This window comes from Myxine glutinosa, chromosome 12 (assembly GCF_964187855.1).
Source record: "Myxine glutinosa chromosome 12, kmMyxGlut1.1, whole genome shotgun sequence".
NCBI classification, from domain to species: Eukaryota; Metazoa; Chordata; class Myxini; order Myxiniformes; family Myxinidae; genus Myxine; species Myxine glutinosa.
Genome location: NC_136272.1, coordinates 13,451,586 through 13,474,287, shown reverse-complemented (window position 1 = coordinate 13,474,287; position 22,702 = coordinate 13,451,586). Strand labels below are relative to the sequence as shown.

The following is a 22,702-nucleotide window of genomic DNA, read 5'->3' as shown; positions in this document are numbered from 1 at the left end:
AATAATCACTTTCCACGGCAAATCTGTGATCGAATTACAATGTTCTTGATTTTAATGGCGGATGAAACAAAGATTTTCCACCAAACTGATTTCTCGAAGAAGTGTTCAAAAAGTTCTCGGAGTGCATGAAATGCCAAGTTTGAAGAAATTTCAAAAAGCAAGTTCAGCACAATTTTCTAACCAATCTCATTTATACTTAATCATTTATTTATATTTTAGTGCAGACGATGAATAAAATGTAGACGTTTCCTGGACTATCAAGAATATCTCCTTCGGACAACTTTTACAACGTGGATGATGCAGCCGGTGAGGACTGAAAACAAATACGAGGTCGTCGTCATTTGAATAGAACGTTTGACGATCCCTGTGCATCCACGACCGAGCAAACCGGTGTGGGAGGCTGTCCATGCTTTATTTAGATGTTGGGGATTTTAAAAATGATCCGAGGAGAGGGTGCTGTGAAACAAACACCACGACACCGGGAACAACACGCGGCGGACGCCCTTCGAGTTGGACTGTACTTTTAAGGTCGATGGTCGCGCGAGAACACCGCGAGATCGGGGCGACGTGACACCTGCCGCCATGGGCAACAGGTAGAGGGGAAAGGAGGGCCGGACGGCAAAGCGGGGCGAAAGGGGTCGCTAGGCGCGGCGCACGCATTTTACTCACCGCAGGTTGAAGCACAAAATGCTCTCGGAAGGTCGAACGTCAGGGTATTGCCGCGAGCAGGGGGGAGAGGCGTGGCTCACTGCAGTGCGAAACGCAGCGCGATGTCCAATTGGAGCGGAGGGTTGGGGGCGGAGCCAGGCTGATGGAGTCGGGTATTTTTTTTGCAGTGTGTACTCCTATCAAAATGCCTAATCTTACAAACACACCAACCTTGCTATATTTCCTTCTTACCATGGGGCTGGAGGAAGGATGAGAGAGAGAAAAAAAAAAGATATATATATATATATATATATAACAGGTTTTAAAATTTATTTATTATGAACAATATGTTCCCATACAGTGAACAAAACCCACGGGCATCGCGTTTCAAGTGGGATTACCATCAACTGCAGATTTATGCATCTTTTTACCTCGCCATAGCATTGTACTCGACCTCCTCGCAAACAACGAGGTAACATCATTTGACAAGGAAGGGGAAGAAGAAACAAAAAAAAAAAAAAAAAAAGTGACGGCCGACAACTTTTTCTTTTGCATCACAAAAACCTTTTCGATAAAAACTAATCATGTTACACTGTGGCCATTTCAGAAATGAAATTACAAAAGATAAACGCAATGTTCTATCCAATGCATTCACACAGACGATTAGGAAGTGAAAAACAAACATCGCTCACTTTTAAAAAAAAAAGAAGAAGAAAGAAGAAGATAACTGGTTTGAGGAACAGTTTGAGCACGAATAAAAGGGAAAATGTGCCTAACGTTTGGACAACCTCGGAAATGCAAGTGCACTGTAGGTGGTTCGCTCGATATCATCACAAGCCGTGCGTCGCACGGACGGACATCCCACGGAATGGGGCACGACTCGCTCATTGTCCCCGTGCGGACGCGGGCTTGCCATCTTCTCGAGATGAACTGTGCTCTTTGTGCCTCTCACGACTCCTCGATCTGGAATTGTCGGATCTCCTCCACCGCTTCCTCCGTTCCACCTCCTGGCTGTCGCCGTCTCGGTCTCGCCGCCTGTGTCTGTCCTTGTCGCCGTACTGCTTCCGATCCCTTTCTCGCAGTCTTTCTCGATCCCTGTCCCTATCGCCTTGCCGATGCTCCTTGCGTCTGTCGTCCCTGTCTGTGCAATGTCTGCTTGCTCTCCTTCGATCCGTTTCCTTCTCCTTCTCTTTGTCCCCCGTGTTCAGATCTCCGACTCCGCTTCCTTTAGCGGCATCATCTTTCTCTTCCTTGCGCGTTGCATTTTGGAGACCATCCTCTGTTTTCTCTGGCTCCACATGACTATTTTCTTTCCTCTCAACCTCGCACTCATTTTTGTTCTCTGCAGCGACCACTTCCTCATTTTCAGTCCTGTTCGCATCCTGCTCTCCATTTTTTCTTCTCACCTTGTTCTCTTTACTCTGACCTTCCCTTTTCCCTTCTCTTTCTTCACCAAGCTCTCTTTCTTTACCCTTGTTCCTTTCATGCCCTCGATCTCGATCTCCCTGCCTGTGCTTGTTCCTCTCTCGATTCAATCTTCGGTTTCTGTCCTTATCTCCATCTCGCTCCCGGTCCCTGTGGCGATCGTGCCTTCTTTCCCTGTTGTGTTCCCTTTCCGATTCCCTCTCTCTCCTTCGGCTCCTTTCCTTTGGCATGTCCTCGGTTACACGTTTCTCTTCTCCACGTTTTATGCCATCCTCGTTTCCCTGTTGGGGACGATTTTCACGATCTGCGTTGACACTTTCTTCATTTGCTTCCCCACATTGGCTGAAAGTGGGGGAGAAGAGGACAGAGGGACGAGAAACAAGAAATTAATAATTCTGGTTTTCGCAAGAAAACCTCATCAATCGACATCATTACTTTAGTCTTAAATAAAACATTCGGAATATGTTTCAAGTTGATAAACTCAATACAAATTTAAATGAGAGTAGATTGTGGTTCTCAATTTAACTGATGACATCACTCTTACCTGGCGTGCCAAAAAGGACGATTCGACTCAGACTCATGTTATTGATCATGCAATAGCACGAAATTGATCTTCCCAGTCATTTTGTACAATAAATAAACAAGAAGACGTCATGCGGAGCACGATACTTGCAAAATCCGCCCCCCCAACCCCAAGAAAAAAAAATTCCATTGATACAGCAAATTGTCCATTTCATCAAGATTAAAATTGACAATCCTGATCAAAGCTCAGGTCAACAGGAAGAAAAGTGACGATTTTTCAGATGAAAAATGATGATTTTGGAAGGTTGACCTTGAGTTGACCTTTGACCTCAAAAATATTTAGTTTCCCTATTTAGTGACTCAATGTGCAAATGCTGTTCAATTTTCAAGTCAATCGGATGAAAAGTGAGGATTTAAAAAACTTGGCCGATGTTGACCTTTTGGCCTATATGCCTAAATAATATATTGTTGGTTGGTATAAAAATAATATAATAAATTGGTTGACCTAAAATATAATTTGTGGTTGAATTCAGTGACCAGATATGCAAGTCATCTTCAAATTTCAAGTCAATTGGATTAAAATTGAGGATTTTTAGAAATTGACCTATGTTGACCTTTTGGCCTATGTTGACCTCAAATATACTTGGTGGTTGAATTCAGTGACCTGATATGTAAGTCCTCTTCAAATTTCAAGTCAATCGGATGAAAATTGAGGATTTTAGAAATTTGGCAAAGTTGGTGACGTTTGGCCTATGTTGACCTTTTGACCTTATGACCCCAAAAACAATAGGCTTCTCAATTGGGACGACCTTAACTGGGACGAACTGGGACGACCTTAATTGGGACGACGATCACAACTTGGTGAAGTTTCGCGACGATCGGTTTAGAATTGTGACCTGTAGGCCGGTGACAAACAAACAGACAGAACCACAAACGCAACCGACCAATAGACTTGAAAAATCTTCGATTTGGGCTCTCAATTTGCAATTTGCAAGTAACAATTTGCAATAAATCCACTCCATGTGGCGATTTAATACTTATTAGATTAAAACACTCAATCCACCTCCGTGAAACGTTAAAGGAATCCTTTACAAAATAACTATCAAATTAAATAATATAAAGTTCAACATAAGCTATGCATGATAAAAAACAAACAAAAAAAAACACAACTTTACATGTACATTCATTTACAAACACCAAATGAATCACAACAACAAAAAAAACTTTACATGTACATTCATTTACAAACACCAAATGAATCACAACAACAAAAAAAACTTTACATGTACATTCATTTACAAACACCAAATGAATCAATAATAAAAAACGATCTAAAAACACCAAAATGCAGATATGTAACAACAACAGTTATCTTCTTCCTCCAACAGTTAGTTATCTTTGGTCAGGACAGTCTTTTGGGACTGCTGCTGGTAACATGCAACGAAGTGCTACCTGCCGCAAGTTCGGGTTGTCGGTGACTAAACAGACACCTCTCACTGGTTTTGCTAGTGGGGAGGGTGACTGTGACACCCTGCCAGGACCAAAAATAACACCTGGCAAAGGGCGGATGAGCTCCCGTAGGGAGCCAACGCCATCCAGTAAGGAGATGGTGTCTCCTAAAAACCACCCATCCGGTTTGGACCGCGGTTCGAGTCATACCAAAGACTTCAAAAATGGTACGTGCTGCTTCCTTGCTTAGAAAGGATAGAGCACAGGCAATCCCTATTGGTTGGCATCCATTGTGTGTGTGTGTGTGTGTGTGTGTGTGTGTGTGTGTGTGTGTGTGTGTGTGTGTGTGTGTGTGTGTGTGTGTGTGTGTGTGTGTGTGTGTGTGTGTGTGTGTGTGTGTGTGTTCTATTACAAGCCTTAGCCCATGTATTAAAAAAAACAAAACACATTCATTGAAGTAATCTCGAGAATGATCATTGTATTCCTCATAGCACAAAGCAAGGGATTTCTGTACGTAATGGTTTTAACCCGTGGAACTCAAATTCCTCCTGGTCTATGAAAAACTATGTAAGAACGGAGAGAGTGATTTACATCATCAATAACTGTCTGAAATTTCCCACCAATAATGAAATTCTAAATATTTAACATCCTTGCCAATCATCTTAATAATAGCTGTCTTCACTATACTATATAATTTTCTCCTCTCATCTTGAGATAGTTCACTGTACCATAAAATGTTACTACATATTGAATTATAGCCTGTAAAAACAAAACCAGAATAGTCTTATAAACATCAATATACTTCAAACACCTTAAAATATTGTTACGTTTATAGGGGGGTAGGCAATGGATTACCTTAGGGCCAGGTAGAAGTGTATAGATTACCATGCTCTGTATGTCGCGATGAAAAAGAAGAACCCCTTGTACCATAAGTAGGGAATCCGTTGGACTGGATATCGCGTAAGTGTATAATTGTCCCCATGACGAGGGGTGGGGTTATGTTAATTAGTTAGGGATTAAGGGTAATTCATCCCCTGCATGTAATCGCCTCTGTACTTTTTCCCCTTGTTCCTTATGACACTGCAGCACACACACATAGCCAAGCCAAGCAATCGTGCATTAAAACAGTAAATAAAAACCAACGGGAACAGGACATTGAACAAAAGCGCTGATGCCGCCACCTGCCACATCACAACTTCAAGCAGGCAGGTCCGTGAGGCCGTACCCCGAAGAACAGTGATTGATCCGGTATTGTCAAGCAATGAGAGGGACCCGCTGATAGGAGCACGCACGGGGATCGTCGGATGACGTCGGAGCCTTCAGAATAAAAGACTTGGGTCCCGACATTTTGTCCTCTTGTGTGGGGACATTGAAAGGGAACGGTCTCATATACGACTCTCTTGCGCCAGGGACATTGCAAGCGAACGGTCACATATACAGTGCTCTATTGCGGTGGGTGCTCATTGTGTGCGGTTGGAGTTCGGGCTCGCTTTTAGCGGTGGCATTCGCACACCACACCCTCTCGCTTCCTGGTGTTCGTGAAAGGCGGACGCAGTCGCACATTTTGTCTTCGTGGTCCCTGGCTTTCATTGGTTCGAGCGACCGCATTGTCCTTTCCTTGGCCCATTGGTGCTGGCTGTGCGGCGAGGCGGTGTGAAGCAGAGGGCGCACTAAGGCCTGCTTACTGCGCACGGACTTCGCGCCAGGGTGAGTGCTTTTCCCGTGCATGGACCTCCGGGACCTGGTCACGGACTGACGGGGTTCAAGAGCCGCTCAGAGTTAAGTACACAAACACACACATTATTTTCCAGTTATTTTTCCCCCTGTGTTGTATACGAGAGTCCATATGGAGGGGTCCCTCGATTAGGCATTTTAGTTCACCGTGCATTATTTTGTTACCGGCATTCCTTTCAATAAAGCCGATATTTGTACATTTTAATTCCGTGTCGGTTTGAATTGATTTCCAGGTTCAAAGACGTCCAGTGGAGTCCGTGAAGGTAAGAGCTTCGCTACCCTGAGCTGCCCTCCCCCACGCGTATAAAGAAGGTTTGCCATTGTTGACTGAACGCCTAGGAGTGGAAAGCTCGTTCAGCTATCCATCCCCAGGGGTGTTCACCCCAGGAACGCGACAATATACATGCGTTATTCAGAATTACATTTAGAACGTACTTTGCCTCTATTACTCTTCCAGTTTATTAAAGTTCCTAAATATTTATATTCTGAAACATTCTCAACATTTTCATCCAAAATAGACAATTTCCTTTGTTTTACCTCCATTAAGGACATGGTGTAACAATTTATATGTACCGCAAGGCCATGGTTTATGCTGGGGATGCATTCCTGAAAAGTGCGACAAAAATCAAAACTACAGAGATCAAAGCAGTTTTTCTCAATAATTAATTAATGGGATAAGGGGGGGATGCGTTCCTAATGCCACCACTTCAAGGTATTATACTTCGTTTTTTACCTATGATGTTAATGCTTTTTTGATTATTGATGTTTTTGTTTTTTTTGTATACAAGATCGAGGCTCGTGAAAGAGCTAACATTAATCACACAAAAAGTCAAAACGACACATAAAACACAAAATAAGGGGAGCGGTAGACAAGATGGGGAGAGAGGGGGAAGGACACAAACACAACATTTGAGAGCAGGGACATCGAGAGAAATGTGGGAGGGAGAAGGCTTGGGGGGAGGTGGGAGAGGTATAAAACATATGAACACTGCAAGGACTTCCAGGAAAGAAGTTGGAATTTCAAAAAAGCGTATCTGGGGTGAATTAGTGGGGGTAGAAAAGATCAAGGTTTTGGATGGGGGAAGATAAGAGATGGTGGTGAACAGCTGTTTTAAAGACCTGGAGGGTGGGATTGAAGGGAGTTGGGGGAGTTTGTTCCAGAGGCAGGAGAAAAGGGGAATGAAAGAGTGAAGGTGAGCAGAGAGCCGAGATTTTGGCAGTTTAACCATAAGAGGGTTGCTGGCAGATCTTGTGCGACCTGTAGGAATAATAGGGGGACAGAGCACAGAGAGAGCTGGGTGAGCAAGGCCGGAGAGGAGTCCGTAAAAGACAGAAAGACAACCAACCTGCCTGCGGTGAGTGAGTGAAAGGCCCTCGGAGTTAGCTTCATCGCAGGAGATTCCAATGATTCTGAAAGCAATGGTTTCAACAGCGTGAAGCCGAGCTAGGCGTGAGGCAGGAGCACCGGCCCAGAAGGGGGAACAGTATTCCATTGAGCTGCGGATGAAAGCCTTGTATGTGGTGAGGAGCTCAGGTGTGCCAAGGAAGGACTTCACACGACGGAGGATGCCCAGTCGGCGACTGGCTTTGGAGGCCAGCTTGGAAATGTGGTTTTCCCAAGAAAGATCATGGCAGATAGTGAGACCCAAAAACTTGAGCGACAGAACTTCTTGGAGAGGATTGTTGAGAAAGTAGATGGGAGGGTTTTCCAGTCGGTCTTTTCGGAGAGACATAGTAAGAGTGTGAGATTTGTCAGGATTGAAAGACATGTTCCACTTGTTTGACCAGTCTGTGATTTTGTCCATGCCTGCAGAGAGTGAGGAGGCTGCAGACTGCCGATCTGAGGGATGAGGAATGGAGCGGCAGATAGTGGAGTCATCAGCAAAGAGATAGAGGATTTTCCAGAGAGTCGGAGAGATCATTGATGAAGACCAGAAATAGCACAGGGCCCAGAACACTACTTTGGGGAACTCCAGCCAGAACAGGAAGGGGAGATGAGAGAAATCCATTCAGGACCACACGTTGCCTACGACCAGAGAGGAAGTCCGCAAGCCATGAGTGGATATTTCCATGGATACCATCGGAGAGTTTGGTGAGCAGAGCTGGGTGCCAGACCGTATCGAAGGCACGTGATATGTCAAGGGAGACAGCTCTGATTTCCTGTTTGGCATTGAGGACCTCCATCCATTGTTGAGACAGCAGAAGCAACATGTCCAGAGTAGAATGACCTGGTCTGAATCCAAATTGATGATCAGAGATCAAGCCATTGGAAAAGAGGAAGGATTTGATATCCGAAGCAATGATGAATTCCATGACTTTGCTGATAATTGGGTACAGGCTGATTGGTCTGTAGTTGCAAGGATCTGTTTTTGCACCTTTTTTGTGCAAAGCGGTAATGCTTGCTGATTTCCAAGATGCTGGCAGATGACCTTGAGCAAAAGAGAGGGTGAAAAGAACAGAGAGAGGGTGAGATAGAGCGGCAGGGCAGGATTTTAGGACCCGTGGGCTGATGCCGTCTGGTCCAGTTGCAGAATCAGAGTCGAGGTTTGACAAAAACTGTGTCCTTCTCTCCTGACAAGGTGGAGAAGAGTCCAGGAGCAGTTGGGTTCGACTGGGAAAGGTGGGAACAGAGAGAGATGGGTTTGGGACACAAGATTTTGAGGCAAACAGAGTTGAGGCATTCAGCTTTGTCACGTGCGGTGTCAACTGTGTAGCCATTTGAGGTAAGGGAGGGGATGGAAGGGGAACAAACACCAGAAACGGATTTGACCAGATGCCACCAGGATTTGGAGGAAGGAGACAGGTTTGAGAGTTCAATCTTGAGTGTGGAGAGATAGCGCTTCCTGGCACTCCTGAGGGTAGACACACACTTTTTCCGAGCTTGGTGGAAGGAACTGAGATTGCCTTCAGTTGGATTTGCGTTCCAAGAGGCAAAGGCAAGTTGTTTCAGGGCAACTGCCTCACCACAAGATTCAGTGTACCATGGACGGGAGGAAGGGTAAGACAACTGAAGACGCGATGGGATAAATCTGTGCATGAGAGAGAGCAGTTTGCTTTGGAAGAATTGATGTCAGAGGTTATATAACCAGAATTCCCTGGTTATATTTAAAGTAAGCATACATATAAATAAAAGATAACCAATTACCAGAGTATTTTAAATTCAAAAAAATAGGGGCAATCCCCTGGGCACTCACCTTGTGGAATAAACAGTATACTGCACTGACTAAAGGTATTCTAAACAATCCTCACCATCCAGGTTTTCCCATCTTTTAACACATTGACAAATTTTTTGGAAACCGACTTCAGAAATCGGTATAATAGCACCATTTTCAGTTGGCACAATGTTCAAATAACACCCTGTGGGGGCCGCCATATTGGATCGATGAAGCAGGAGACGGGTGTTGGCCGACGCATGGACTCCTTTGATTGGCTGATTGCCATGGTCACGTGGCAGCTGAGCACAATCTTTTGGCAGTTGTTTTGTTGCTGATATCCAAAAAAAAACGCAGGAAAATTGGTGATTCCTAAGCTCAACATCATAAAGTACATCTGGTGTGAAAATTGGGTTGCCTAAAAAATATATATATGTACATCGAGATGACAGCCAAGCGATTTTGGTCCATGGTCTAAACGTCTTCCAGAAGCAGTCATAAGTGGTGGTAAGTCTTCTTCTTCTTCTTCAATAACAGTGGGCATATTTATCGATCAGAGGCAAACTTAATAACTGGCATCATCAACGGCACATTCATCAGCATCCATTTGAAGAACAACATCCGATTTCACTTTCAAGGTAACCCTCTTGCTTAGCCAATCTACAGTATCGTACATTTCTTTATGTGCGAAGCAAAGTACACAGCAGTTATTTTGGTGATTTTGCAATCTCCCGATTTGGTACTCTAGCGATGTATTCTGGCGTCTATCAGTCTAGCATGTTCTGAAAATGCTTGAGAATAAAATACATTACTTTTAAAATGACGCAAGTGTGAGTTGAGACGACGAATGTCGAGAAGTGGTATTAGTAACGTGACGAAGTACTTGCGAGATAAAAGGGGCGACATACCAGTGTATTACTGTATAACAATTTTATCACAATTTCCTTTGTTTTTGTTAAAATCATCAGCAAGGTCAAGGAATCCATCATCACAGTTGATATGAAATCCTTCCTTTTCTCCAACAAGCCCATCTCAGATCATCAGTTCAGATTCAAACCAGGTCACTCCACCTTGGGCGTGCTGCTTCTAATCATCCAACAATGGATGGAGACCATCAATATCAGAGTTGAGTTCAGGGCCTTCTCGATGGACATTATATAGTCCTCGTCATACAGTCTGGCATCCTGTCTTGCTCTCCAACCTGTCTGTCTATGCCCTATGGCATTAAAGGCCAACTCCACATATGGATTACCGACTTCCTTCACTCTCCTAGCCAAGTGGCTCTCATAGACTAGGCTAAATTTCTGATTTTTTTTTGGCAGAGGCATTTCTGAGTAAAAGTTGGTATCCGGGCGTTTTAGGTGGATATGAGGGTGCTGATCACGAAAAAAACGGATACCAAGCTGAAATGTGCATATTTAGGGCCTAAATCAGCAAAAAACAAAATGGCCGCCAAAAAAGTTTATGCGATATTTGTTTTTTTTCTTCAGAAAAGTGGAATGTCGTAGTAATACTTGGTATCCATGCTTATTAGCTGTATATGAGGGTGCTGATCACGATAAAAAATAATACCAAGCTGAATATTACATATTTAGGGCTTAAATCAGCCAAAAAACAAAATGGCCGTCAAAAAAAGTATACGCGATATTGACATTTCTAATTTTCTTTTAAAAATAGGAATGTCATAGTAGCACTTGGTATCTATGCTTATTAGCTGTATGTGAGCGTGCTGACCACGAAAAGATAGGATACCAAGCTGAATTGCAGGCTTTCAATGGAAGATGTTTCATACACCATATTGGCTTTTATTGCCGTTTTACCTTGATTGGCATTACATTGCTTTCAGATCACTGTCAACTGTATTTTCTAGTTAAGGTTGTTATCATGTCTAGTTAAGGACGGTTTATTTACCGGGACGGTGACATGCAACCTCTCTTTCTTTTATTTTCAGACTAAATCAAGATGGATCCTGTTGCTACTCTGAAACGACCATCATCGATTGACTTCGCCTTATGCATTTTATGCCAAACAGATGGGGATTTGCGACCTGCCAGCAATCAAGGTCTAGCCACACTCGCTAAGGCTTACGAAACCAGAAAGAAATTACGCGACCCAAAAAACCGCAATATAATTGAGCGTCTGGATCTGGCGTTGGGTTCGAATACCACCTCAATCGTATGGCACAAAAACTGTTATGTCCAATTCACCGATAAAAATTAACTTCTTCGCCTAGAAAGACTGGAAGATCATCATCAGGACCGAGAAAATGTACCAACATGCAGCTCAGTTGTTGGGTCTACCCAAGGTCGTGTCATACGTCGGAGCTCTGTCAAGCCAGTTGACTGGACGCTGTGCATGTTTTGTCAGGATCGTACGTCAAAACAACGATTAAGTTCAGTTATGACATTCAATGTCAGCAAAGATATTTTAGAGGCATCTAAATTACATCACAAGCTATGCTTCAGTTTGGCAGGCGTTAGTGACCTCATCGCAGCGGAAGGTAAATATCACCTTCCTTGCTTAAGTTCGTTCAAAAGAAGTACATCCAAAGTCAAAGAAGATTTTCACACCAGTCAAGACTTACCTTTGATATGGCTTTCTTCAGAACTTATGTATGCAGCCCAAAAGGGTCATGTGCTGAGGCTAAGTGACGTCTGGGATCGGTATGTAAATCTTTCAGAGGAAGCTAACACAGTTATTCCGAAGTCCTTTGTAAGTCGTCGGACAACATTCAGGGAAAAACTGCAATCTCGAGTAGGTGATACCATCCTCTTTGTTCGACCTGATGGTGGGACATCTCAGAGAGAAACGTTGTTGGTACCATCTAAGTATACCGGCAATGCTGTATCTGGACTGACGGATGAAGCAGACGAACAACTAACAATGCCTAGGTTCGGGCCTGAAGAGGACATCTTCCTGTCGCTGGTGCATGTTGCCCTAAAACTTCGAGGAGATTTGCTTGATAAGCCTGGCCACGTGGGATTTGAAGTGAGCATCGGAAACGCACTAAGTTGCGTACCAGAGACTGTCTACATGTTCCTCAAGCTCTTATATGGTGGTCCGTGTCAGCTTGAAATAGAACCATGCGTTGCCAAAGAAGATGATACGAAACTAGAACAACAAGTCCTCAGCAGTGCTCAGGACATGGTATATGGAGTGAGCGGAGGCAGTAAACTGACGCCGAAACATATAGGGCTCGGCAGCACCCTGCACCAAACTACACGATCTAAGGAGTTGGTGGAAATGTTCCATAAGGCAGGACACACCCTCAGTTACCATCAAGTGTTGCAGTTGGACACAACCTTAGCCAAGTCCACAATTAAGTCTATGAATCCAAACACCGGTGCCGTCATACCACCTAATCTAGTTCCTGACCGCTTTCTGTTCTACACTGCTGACAATATCGACATACTGGATGAGACATTGGACGGAAAAGAAACCTTCCATGCCACTCAGCTGGCAGCGTGGCAGAGAGGACCATCCGCAGACGTGAAGTGGGGACAGCATGGTTCTTTCTAAAGACCGAATGCTGCATGTCCCAGAGGTCATGGACACCTTAAATGCTGCAACTATGCCTGCCGTCAGGGCCGAACCATCTTTCAGTGGCCAAGTGGAAAAAACTTGGTATCATCAACCGTCCAAGGACACTGATTGTGCAGCAAGGGCCCAATCGGTGGATTTAGCGTTCAATTTCATGCGACTCAACTCAACAACGGAAACCAGTTGGACAGTATTCAATGAGTCCCTGACACAAAATGATCCTCCACAAACTACAGTTGGCTATATGCCCATAATCCTGGCACCAGCGCACGAGTTTGCTACACTCAAAACAGTCGTGGAGCGATGTTTGGAAGTTTCATCTCGCTTCGGACAAGAATACACGGTACTGAGTGTGGATCAAGCACTTTATTGCAAGCTCATGGAGTTGAAGTGGTGCAATCCGGAGTACAAGAAGAGACTCATTCCACGTCTAGGAGGGCTACACATTTCAATGAACTTTTAAAAAGTTATTGGAGAACACATGCACGGATCTGGATTGGCAGAGGCCTGGGTTGAAGCTGGTCTAATGGGACAGAACACCATTGAAGCAGCATTGGCTGGCAAAAAGTTCAACAAAGCCATGCGTTGTTGTATTGCCTTGTAATCGTGTTGTTTATTATATGAGCTGTGTGGCACAAGGGTCCATGTGTAAGTGTCTGTAGATATCATTTTAGCTGCAGTTAGCCGATATTTAGAGCTATTTTGTGAGCAACCACCTTGAATGTGTCCTGTTTCAGTATATAGCTTTGGTCCAACACTAATAATAGTGCGCTCATATGCTTCCTTGACCTCGATAACCTGGGGCTAGACATCAAAATAATGATTCTATGTTCACTAGAACTGGAGATATCGTCAATATAAGATTTGATGGCGGCCATCTTGGAAAATGGCCGAAACATCGATTTCTGCTAAAATAGTATATACAAATTTGATTGCCCGGAAATATTCATCTTGTTTCACGTAAAGTGTACTTGTTGAAATGTCTTCCTGTGTGATTCTGAGTTCAGCGGCTAAAAGTTAAATATTTTGGCGGCCATTTAGTTTTTTCCAGATTTGAGCATCAAATACCAAAAATTCAGCTTGGTATCCTATTTTTTCATGATCAGCACCCCCAAAATAGGTTAAAAACACTTGTTACCAACTTTTACTCAGAAATGCCCCTATAACTTGTATTAGATGCATTTCTGGAAATTTAGCCTAGTCTATCAACAGAACCCATTTATCTCCTCTCCCTGTTAAGGCTGGAGTGCCTCTAGGCAGTGTTTGGGCCAATCCTATTCCCGATCTTCATCAATGAATGATCTTTCGGACTCCCTGGAAAATCCCCTTTGTATCTCTGCTGATAATGCCAAGTTCTGCTGTGACATTGCTTACCCTCCAGATAAGCAGACAGCAGCAGAATCAACATCAACAGACAATCAACAACAACATCAACAAACTATCAAAAGCAGACATTAACCCCCAGACAGAAGCAGACTCTTTCCCCTCCAGATATTGACACAATCACAAACTAGTCAAACACTTGGAATATGTCTTTCAATCGTGACAAATAAGCCTGGTGTTGGCTTAGCGGTTAGGGTGCCGGCTTGGGATCCTAGGATCCTGGGTTCGAATCCCGGTCGATCGCTGAATTAACGCCAGGGGGGTTGACTCAGCCTGTCATCCTTCCGAGGTCGGCTAATTGAGTACCAGCTTGCTGGGATGAATGATCACGGTGTGTACCCCGATTTAGAATAGGTACATCGGATCCCTGCGCATCCTAAGAGCGTGACCAAGGGTTGGCGTCAGGAAGGGCATCCGGCCATAAAAACATTGCCTCAAACAGGGAACCATGATTATCATGGGGCCCGCAAGGCTAACCCCCGCTCTAGCGGGGAAAATGGCCTTTAAACGATCATTCATTCATTCATTCAATCGTGACACATAAATATCAATATCTCTGCATCTCTATGTCTGTCTGTCTGTGCGTCTCTGTCTAAGCTTTCATCCGCAACTTTATGGAGTACTGCTCTCCCCTCTGACTGCCTCGCCACCCTCTCATCTTGCTCACCTTGACACCATGGAAACCAATGCCTTCAAGATCGCGATGAAGGAATATACCGCGATGAAGCTGAGATTATGGGCCTATCACTTCGCCATCGAAGACAGGTCGGTAGTCTCTCTTTCGTCTACCAACTCCTCTCTAGTCTTGCACCATCTGCTCTTTCCGTGCTTTGTATCCCCTCCCCCACCCAGGTTTCTGCAGAGCACACATGGTCCACCATCAACCCCCTTTTGGTTAAATTACCTAAATACAGGATCACTGTTCACCTCAACTCATTCGTTCCTTTTTTCCTCCACATGTGGAACCAATTTCCACATGTTATTCAAATCTCATTCTTCCCCCCAGGTCTTCCAGACTGCTGTTCACCACCATCTCAGATCATCCCCAATCAAAAACCATGATCTATTTTTCCATCATAAACCACCCCACACCCCAAACCTCAAGTTTTCCCTCCTGAATCCATCCTTTCCTGCCCCCCATTCTTCCCCACGTTCGTTTGTCTAAGTCTCCCTCTATCTTGGCCTTCAGCTCTGCTGTTGGTATTTCCCCCCAAGCTCTACTGTTGCTTTTGTCCTGCTGCTTCCTGATCCGTTCAGTGTACCAAATCTTCCACGAGTCTCGACTATGTATACACAAAAAACTAACAATTTCCTTTGTTTTTGTCAAAATCTATAAGAGTTTCCAATGTTTTCCCTACCCAGGCACCAACTTTCAAAGGAATGAACGTTGTCTTTTCTCATCACTGTCTTAAATCAGTCCATCAAAACAAACATCTGCATATTTGACCATAAAACATGATAAACAAGAAAAAGAGCAATCAGAGATTGCAAACCCTCGCCAGGATGTATTTTCAGTTGTTTTTAAGGCTTTTATGTTAAAACAAATGTGGCGGCCGAACCACATGACCGATGACGTCATCATTATTTTTCGTCTAAACTAATTTATTCCTAGATTATGCCCAAGAAATTTCAACTTGATCGGATGAAGTTTTGTACTTGTCGAATTATGATGTCATAATGGAGGCACCTATGACATCATCATTAACATATTTTATTCCCCATGGAGAGTTCTTTACAATGAGCCATGTCTCAATTTTTTCTATTCAGTGCTTTCCGAGATATAGAGGTGCAAAGTTTTTCGATTTTTCCAAGATGGCGGCCGAACCACGTGACCTATGACATCATAATTATCATAAAAAATTATACAGGTGGAGCTGCACCTATGGTGAAAATTTCCTGTCAATCGGACCAACGGTTGCAGAGAAAATCATATTTATTCTGTGCGGCCAAACAGACAGACAGACAAACAGACAGACAGACAGACAGACAAACAAACGGACTCAAATGCAATACCCTCTCCTCTGGCGAGGGTAACCAGCACTTGTACACTCAAATTCACATATAATTAGGGTAAACAAAGTCGGAGATACGTCCCTGCAATGTCGTAAGTGATATAATCAGAAAATGGATTACCGAAACAAACTTTCTGTTGTTTATCTGTGAAAAATTAGTTATCCTTAAATTTGAATTCGCATCCATTACCTGCAACTTCCCCATCAATAAATGAGTCTGAATAGTATTAAAAGCCGATGCCAAACAAACCTGTGTATAAAATGGTGCTTTCTCAAGGTGGTCATGCACATTGTGTAACAAGGCTATGACTGTATCTTCACCTCTCTTTCCCTGATAAGCAAATTGACATACATTACATTATACATTATTTGATATCCTGATAATCCATACATTATTTCATTTACTCCACAATAATATTTCTCACAACCCTTTCAAAACATTTAATGCCTATAGCAGTTAACGCGACTGGTCGATAATCATTTAAATTACCACTTTGGGTACAGGTGCAATGGTACAGGTACAATGTATTTTAGGTACAGGTACAATGACAGAAAACTTCCACAACTTCAGAACTACTTGGGAGTCCAGCGACCATTTAAGCAGTGAATGAACTAGAACGACACTCTTCGATGTCACGACGTCGACAGATATGCCTCCACCCACATTATTACATCATTATAATACTTGTACCAAGTTTGATTTAAATCCCTTCAGCTGTTCTCAATTATCACATTTTTACCTGACATAACCTCTGACCTCACCAAAATCACTTCACTCACCTTTGATGCCAAAATATAATCAGTTCATTTTGCATCATAATAGGATATACTTATACCAAGTTTGGGCAAAATCCCATCACTGGTTCACAAGTTATTATGGTAACAGGATTTTCACCAAACATGACATTTCACCTCAACGCAAAAATGAAATTAGTTCATGTTTACATCATTATACATACTAGCGTGACTCGGCACGCTCCGCGCGCCTCACCACATGTCGTTTCAGAGGGATAGGTATCTTTGACCATTCCAGTGTCTTTTGGGTCTTTGGTGTTTTTTGGGTCTTCAGTGTCTTTAGGGGTCTTCTGGATCCTCTGGGCCTTTAAGGGTATTTTGAGTCTTTGGTGTCTTCAGGGACTTTTGGTTCCTCTGGGTCTTCAGGGTCTTTTGGATCCTCTGGGCCTTTAAGGGTCTTTGGGGTGTTTTGGGTCTTGGTGGTCTTAAGAGTCTTGGGGACTTGAAGGGTCATCAAAAGTCTGAGGTGTCTCAGCAGTCTAAACGTAATTAAGAGTGTTAATTTTTTTTGAAGAAGAAGACGTTTTGGTCGCATATAAACATACATACAAGCAAACAGACAAACATAACCATATACGTTTGCTCTACTATAATAAGAGACTTGTACAAAGTTTGGTTTTAATCCCTTCAGCTGTTCTCAAGTTATCCCATTTTTACCCGACATGACCTCTGACCTCCTGATGCCGTAATCCAATCAGTTCATCTTTGCATCATATATATTTAAACCAAGTTTGGTCAAAATTCATCACTGGTTCACAAGTTGGTATGGCAACATAATTTTTACTTAACATAACCTCTGACCTATGACTTCCTGACCCGAAAATTTCATCAGCTCATTTTTACATCATTATACATACCTGGACCAAGTTTGATTTAAATCCATTCAACTGTTCTCAAGTTGTCACATTTTTACCTGACATGACTTCTGACCTTTGACCTCTTGATGCCTTCAATCGGTTCATCTTTGCATCATATATACTTACACCAAGTTTATTCAAAATCCCATCACTGGTACCCAAATTGGCACGGCAACATAATTTTCACTTAACATGACCTCTGATCTTTGGCCTTTGACCTCAAAATGTAATCAGTTCACATTTACCTCATTATACACACCTGCACCAAGTTTGACTACGATCCCTTCAGCAGTTAAGTTATCGTGGTAACGAAATAATTGTAACTTAACATGACCTCTGATATTTGACCTATTGACCCCAAAATCGAATCACTTTAGCTTTGCATCATAATACATAATACTTGGTATATAGTTAAACCAAGTTTGGTGAAAGTCCTTTGCAAAGATGCATGGATTGCAAAAGCCTAGCATCGAGCATACACTAGACAGACAGCACATGAAGTCGAGTAGAGTAAAACACAAGCACGGAACAGTGGCGTAAAGCACACATTGGGAAAATGGGGGGAAGGAGGGAGGTAAGTACAGCAAGTTCTGTACTGGTTTTGTCATCTGGGATTGTGGTCATCGCATGGGGAGCAGTGCAAACAACAACAACAACAACAACAACAACGGCATGTTAAGGCCATTTTCCCTGCTAGAGCGGGGGTTAGCCTTGCGGTCCCCATCACGATCTTCTCCATTTTGCCCTATTTTCTACATCTCCCCTTGTTAACCCCCTTGCCCCCATTTCTTCTTCCACCACCTTTAGCTAAGTATTTCTTGGGCTTCCCCGTCCTCTACTTCCTTCTACATCCATTTCCATCATTCTTCTCAGCCAGTCACTTTCATCCTTGGGGAGCCGTGCGATGGCCACACTCCCAAATGACTACAGGTCTTCAAGCCAGCTGTTCACCACCATTTCAGATCATCCCCAAGCCCACCTCCTTCCAAATTTCTAGTTTTTCTTCCTGAGAGTTTGCTTCTGTATCCATCTTGTTTGGCCCGTCCTTCCTTCCCTACACGTCATTCTTTCCCACATCCATTAATTCGTCCAAGTCTCATTCTATTTTGTCCGCAAACTGTTGGTGTGTTCCCCACCCCTTCCCTCTCTTTCTGCTATTCCTTTTATTCTGTTACATCCTGATCTGTTCTATGTTCTAGCTCCTCCACGAGCCTCACATTGTATCCAAAAAAAGGTATGTGTAGTAATCCACCTTTCCATCAGAAGACTTTGGTCGACAAATAAAACTGGAAGCAGATGAGATTGCAGACCCTCACCAGGTCTCTTTTTATGTGGTTTATTTTGTGTGGCGTTTGTGCGCTGGCATGTTTGTGTACGTATGGTGTGTTGACGATGCTTTGACGTCGTACATGTATGTTTATACAGCGGGCAAACAGACCTTTTCAGTTTTATTGTGTAGATTCACGTCCCAATTGTATGTATTTTATAGACGTATGTTACCGACGCAGACGTATTTTTGTAATACGTACTTTATAGATGCACTCACGTTCTTAAAACAGTTACTTTATAGGCATACTTGCATTGTAATTGTACGTAATTTATATCGGTACTCGGTTGAAAAAAAGATAACGTGTGAAACTGGCTACCACGAGGTGGCGTTCGTAGCCAATGTTAGCACATTATGTGCGGACAGACAGACAGACAGACCCAAATTCAATAGACCTTGTTTGCCTTGACGAGAACTTGTTTTCTTGCACACATTAAAAAAACATATGTACACGTCAATCTCAAGGGTATGGCAAATTCAGATCATCTACATAATAATTGTGTGTTTGTTTACAACAGAAAAGTTATACTCCTCTTCAAACCCACGTAGTTCTACCACGCGACAATCAATATTGTCACGACAAATGCATTTTCCTCCTCCGAAGTGTTCTCGGAATTTTCAAATATATCGACGTTTACATTCACATACACAATACCGTACATACACACACATGTATATACACAATGTAAATAATTCACACACAAAATGCACCTGGTGGGTAGGTAAATGGCTAGTATGCAATAGACACAATATCCCATACAAGCAAACCTCAATAGAGGTGAGATTACCTTTTCCGACATGCCCTTATTTCCTCATTTTTCATTTCTCGTCGATTATCTCCAAATAGCCCACCTCTCAAGAGTCTCAAGTGAAATGTTTGTTGAAAAGAGGAAGCAGAGGTCTTTAAAAAATGGTTTTACTGAATCGTGCAAGTGGCAAAAGTATTAAAAAAAAACACCTTTAGAGGCCATTTTTCCCCGCAAAGCGGGGGTTGGCCTTTTTCGGGAACCATGGTTGTTGTTGTTTTTCGGTCCGCTTTTTGAAGCAATGTTTTACGGCCGGATGCCCTTCCTGACGCCAACCCTTTTTGCCGCCTTTTAACGACAAACAGGGAATTACCAGTGAACTGGTACTCAATTAGCCGACCTCGGAAGGATGACAGGCTGAGTCAACCCCCCTGGCGTTAATTCAGCGATTGACCGGGATTCGAACCCAAGATCCAAGGATCCTAAGCCGGCACCCTAGCCGCTAGCCCAACACCAGGGTTCAAGTGGCAAAAGTATGAGCCCGGGTATTAGCAAAAGTATTAGCCTTTGCAAGTGGCAAAAGTATAATGCTGCGGATGCGTAGGCAGAGAGCGTGCCGCCTTGAAACATCAGTTTTCGTGACGCACCTGTGCGTACCATCATAGTCTTCACTTGCTTGCATTGACAACACAATAAGATAAATGCACACAATATCAAACTAAATAAGTGATGCAAAGGTCTGAGCAACCAGAGAACGACCTCCTCTTCTGATACTTGGATCACTTCATATTCACCTTCCTAACAACCTGTACTATCTTAGTCACTGTGCACTACAGCTTTCTGCTCACCGACCCATTATCCACCTTCCAATGAATAAAACATTCATCGAAACGTCCCCTTTTGTATGCTTTAAAAAGACAATGTTACCTCAAGGGTTTCTGTCGCATGTGGAGAGTAAAAACGCTCCATTTATTGTTTACAATAAGGTAAGAGCAAACCCGGACGATGCCAGTCACCTGTTAATAACCTTCAGTTTGACTTTGGATAGACTCGGGAGTCATCAACAGTCCCACAGGGCAAGCAAAATCGACCTGCCTCAGGTTTCCACAAAATAACAATAAAAACCCAACACCAAACTTGTGTCGATATTCTATTCCTCTCTGCTCCAGGTCCCTGACTGTGAAAAACCCATACAGGCCCCTGTTTGGAAAAAAGAAAGTACAAGACCATGCAGGTAGCAGTGAGGATTTATCTGCCATTTATGGATCACATGACTTGATGCCTTCACATCAGTGGCTGATTGAGCTGCATTTTTAGAATAATAAGAATAAGGTCAAAGGTACAAGCTGTCTGTCACAGTAGATTATGCGATAAGGAATTGCCCTCATTACTTTCCCATTGTATGGACCAAAGAACCTCTGGTCGGGTTTGACATTGGGTCCATCTGTCAAGCGTGCAGGGATACGTGGCAGCAACAAGAGTCCACACAATGAGAGTTGTGCAGGCAGGTCGGAGAGGGCAGTACGGGTGGAGCTCCGAGTACGAGTCGCAATCCCAAGACAACAAGTCGGCTTTGAGTATTGATTAATGATCACCCTTGTCGGCAGATTGCTGACATCGGTTCCATCTCATGCCTTGCCATAGACCACAAGACTGAAGGCATGTCATCTTCTTGCCCCGTTATCAGCATGTTCATTTCTCTATTTCAGCCTGTTTCTTTCCTATTTCCCCCCAACATTCCGGCCCACTTTCTTTGTACATAGTCCTGCAGCCATCGGGGTGAATGCATTTAATTTATCGATATACGTTCTTTGACATCTTTTGCTGGAGGACCGTCATGAGTTGTGCCCGATACCATTAGTGTTTACCAGATAAAACTGCATAGTTTGTCATTTTTTTCAGTCATCAATATTATCGAATTGTTGGACTGATGTGGGGATGTTTTCTCGTTGTCGTTAGGGTGTCAGTTTAGCTGTAACAATCAGCTTTGCGCCTGACGGTTCAATTCCGCATGTTCTTGTTCGGCAATTCCAGGTTGGGGCCCCGAGTGTATGGGGAGGTGGGTGCGTGACCACCTTGCATGCCCCTCCATCTAGCCGACAATACGTCATGTTCCTTTGAGGTTTGGTCAAGTGCATCGAGATCAAGATGATTCTCTCAATGTATTTCATTCTTCAAAGCATGGGAGCAGAAGATTGACAGTCCTTAGATACTGTTCTCCACTTTTGTAAAAAAAAAAAAAAAAAAGTTTCTTTTTATTCTAACATAAATAAATAATCATTTTGACAGTCTGCCCAGCCAAGTGCTGGCTGGCTTTATCAACCGAGTTCTGCCATTAATGTGGTGTCAGTCCATTTTAATTAATTATCTTTGGCTTATGAGGGCATCATCCCCAAATTAAAAAGAAGAAGCTGTGTGGCAGCAGCAAAATAGCAGCATTTTCTATACTTCCTGCAAAATAGCACCAAAAGCCAGAATGTTATCTTTCTTCTAGTGTTGAAACCAAAGACATGAAGCCCCTACAACATATTCACATTTGTTAAAACGATGGAGAGGGGCTCCATGTAGGGAAGCAGTGCATTTTGATGGCTCAGTGTACCATGGATGTTCCATACTTTTGGAAACCTCAACTTCCCACAAGGAAAAGATTTATAAAACTCCAAGAAACTTTGAGAAATAGGAAAAATGATTTATAAAATACTAAAATTTAAATTCAATACAACAAACAACAACAACATGCATTTTAAGGCCATTTTCCCTGCTAGAGCGGGGGTTAGCCTTGCTGTCCCCATGACAATCTTCTCTATTTTGCCCTATTTTCTGCATCTCTCCTTGTTAACCCCCTTTCCCGCATTTCTTCTTCCACCATCTTTAGCCAAGTCTTTCTCAGTCTTCCCCGTCCTCTACTTCCTTCTACATTCATTTCCATCACTCTTCTCAACCAGTCACTTTCATCCTTCCTCAACACATGACCAAACCATCTCAACCTGTTCCTCTTCACAGCATCCATCACAGGCTCTATTCCCATCATCTTTCGCAAAATTTAAAATCAAGCTTGTAAATAATTTCAGGTGTTCGTGTGATATTCTTTCACAGCCGAACCATAACACCT

General features: G+C 43.1%; 3 protein-coding genes across 8 annotated transcripts in view; 1 reads left to right on the top strand and 2 right to left on the bottom strand.

The window, feature by feature from the left end:
• The window catches only part of LOC137438209 (pyridoxal phosphate phosphatase PHOSPHO2), a 70,107-nt gene extending 69,371 nt beyond the window's left edge, over positions 1-736 (bottom strand). For all 5 annotated transcript variants that reach the window (XM_078766480.1, XM_068133268.2, XM_078766481.1 and 2 more), the window contains exon 1: positions 670-736. The gene's annotated coding sequence lies outside the window, so the exon portion shown is untranslated. The remainder of the gene's footprint in view (positions 1-669) is intronic.
• On the top strand, positions 470-13,446 carry LOC144888485 (uncharacterized). The gene is made up of 2 exons (XM_078766479.1): positions 470-593; positions 10,882-13,446. Exon 2 carries the CDS (start codon positions 11,286-11,288, stop codon positions 12,447-12,449), a length of 1,164 nt encoding a protein of 387 aa, XP_078622605.1. The 5' UTR covers positions 470-593; positions 10,882-11,285; the 3' UTR covers positions 12,450-13,446.
• The window catches only part of PPIG (peptidylprolyl isomerase G), a 75,858-nt gene continuing 54,113 nt past the window's right edge, over positions 958-22,702 (bottom strand). For both annotated transcript variants that reach the window (XM_068133266.2, XM_068133267.2), the window contains one exon: positions 958-2,415. In XM_068133266.2, the coding sequence (XP_067989367.2) occupies positions 1,533-2,415 (883 nt within the window). In that variant the 3' untranslated portion in view covers positions 958-1,532. The remainder of the gene's footprint in view (positions 2,416-22,702) is intronic.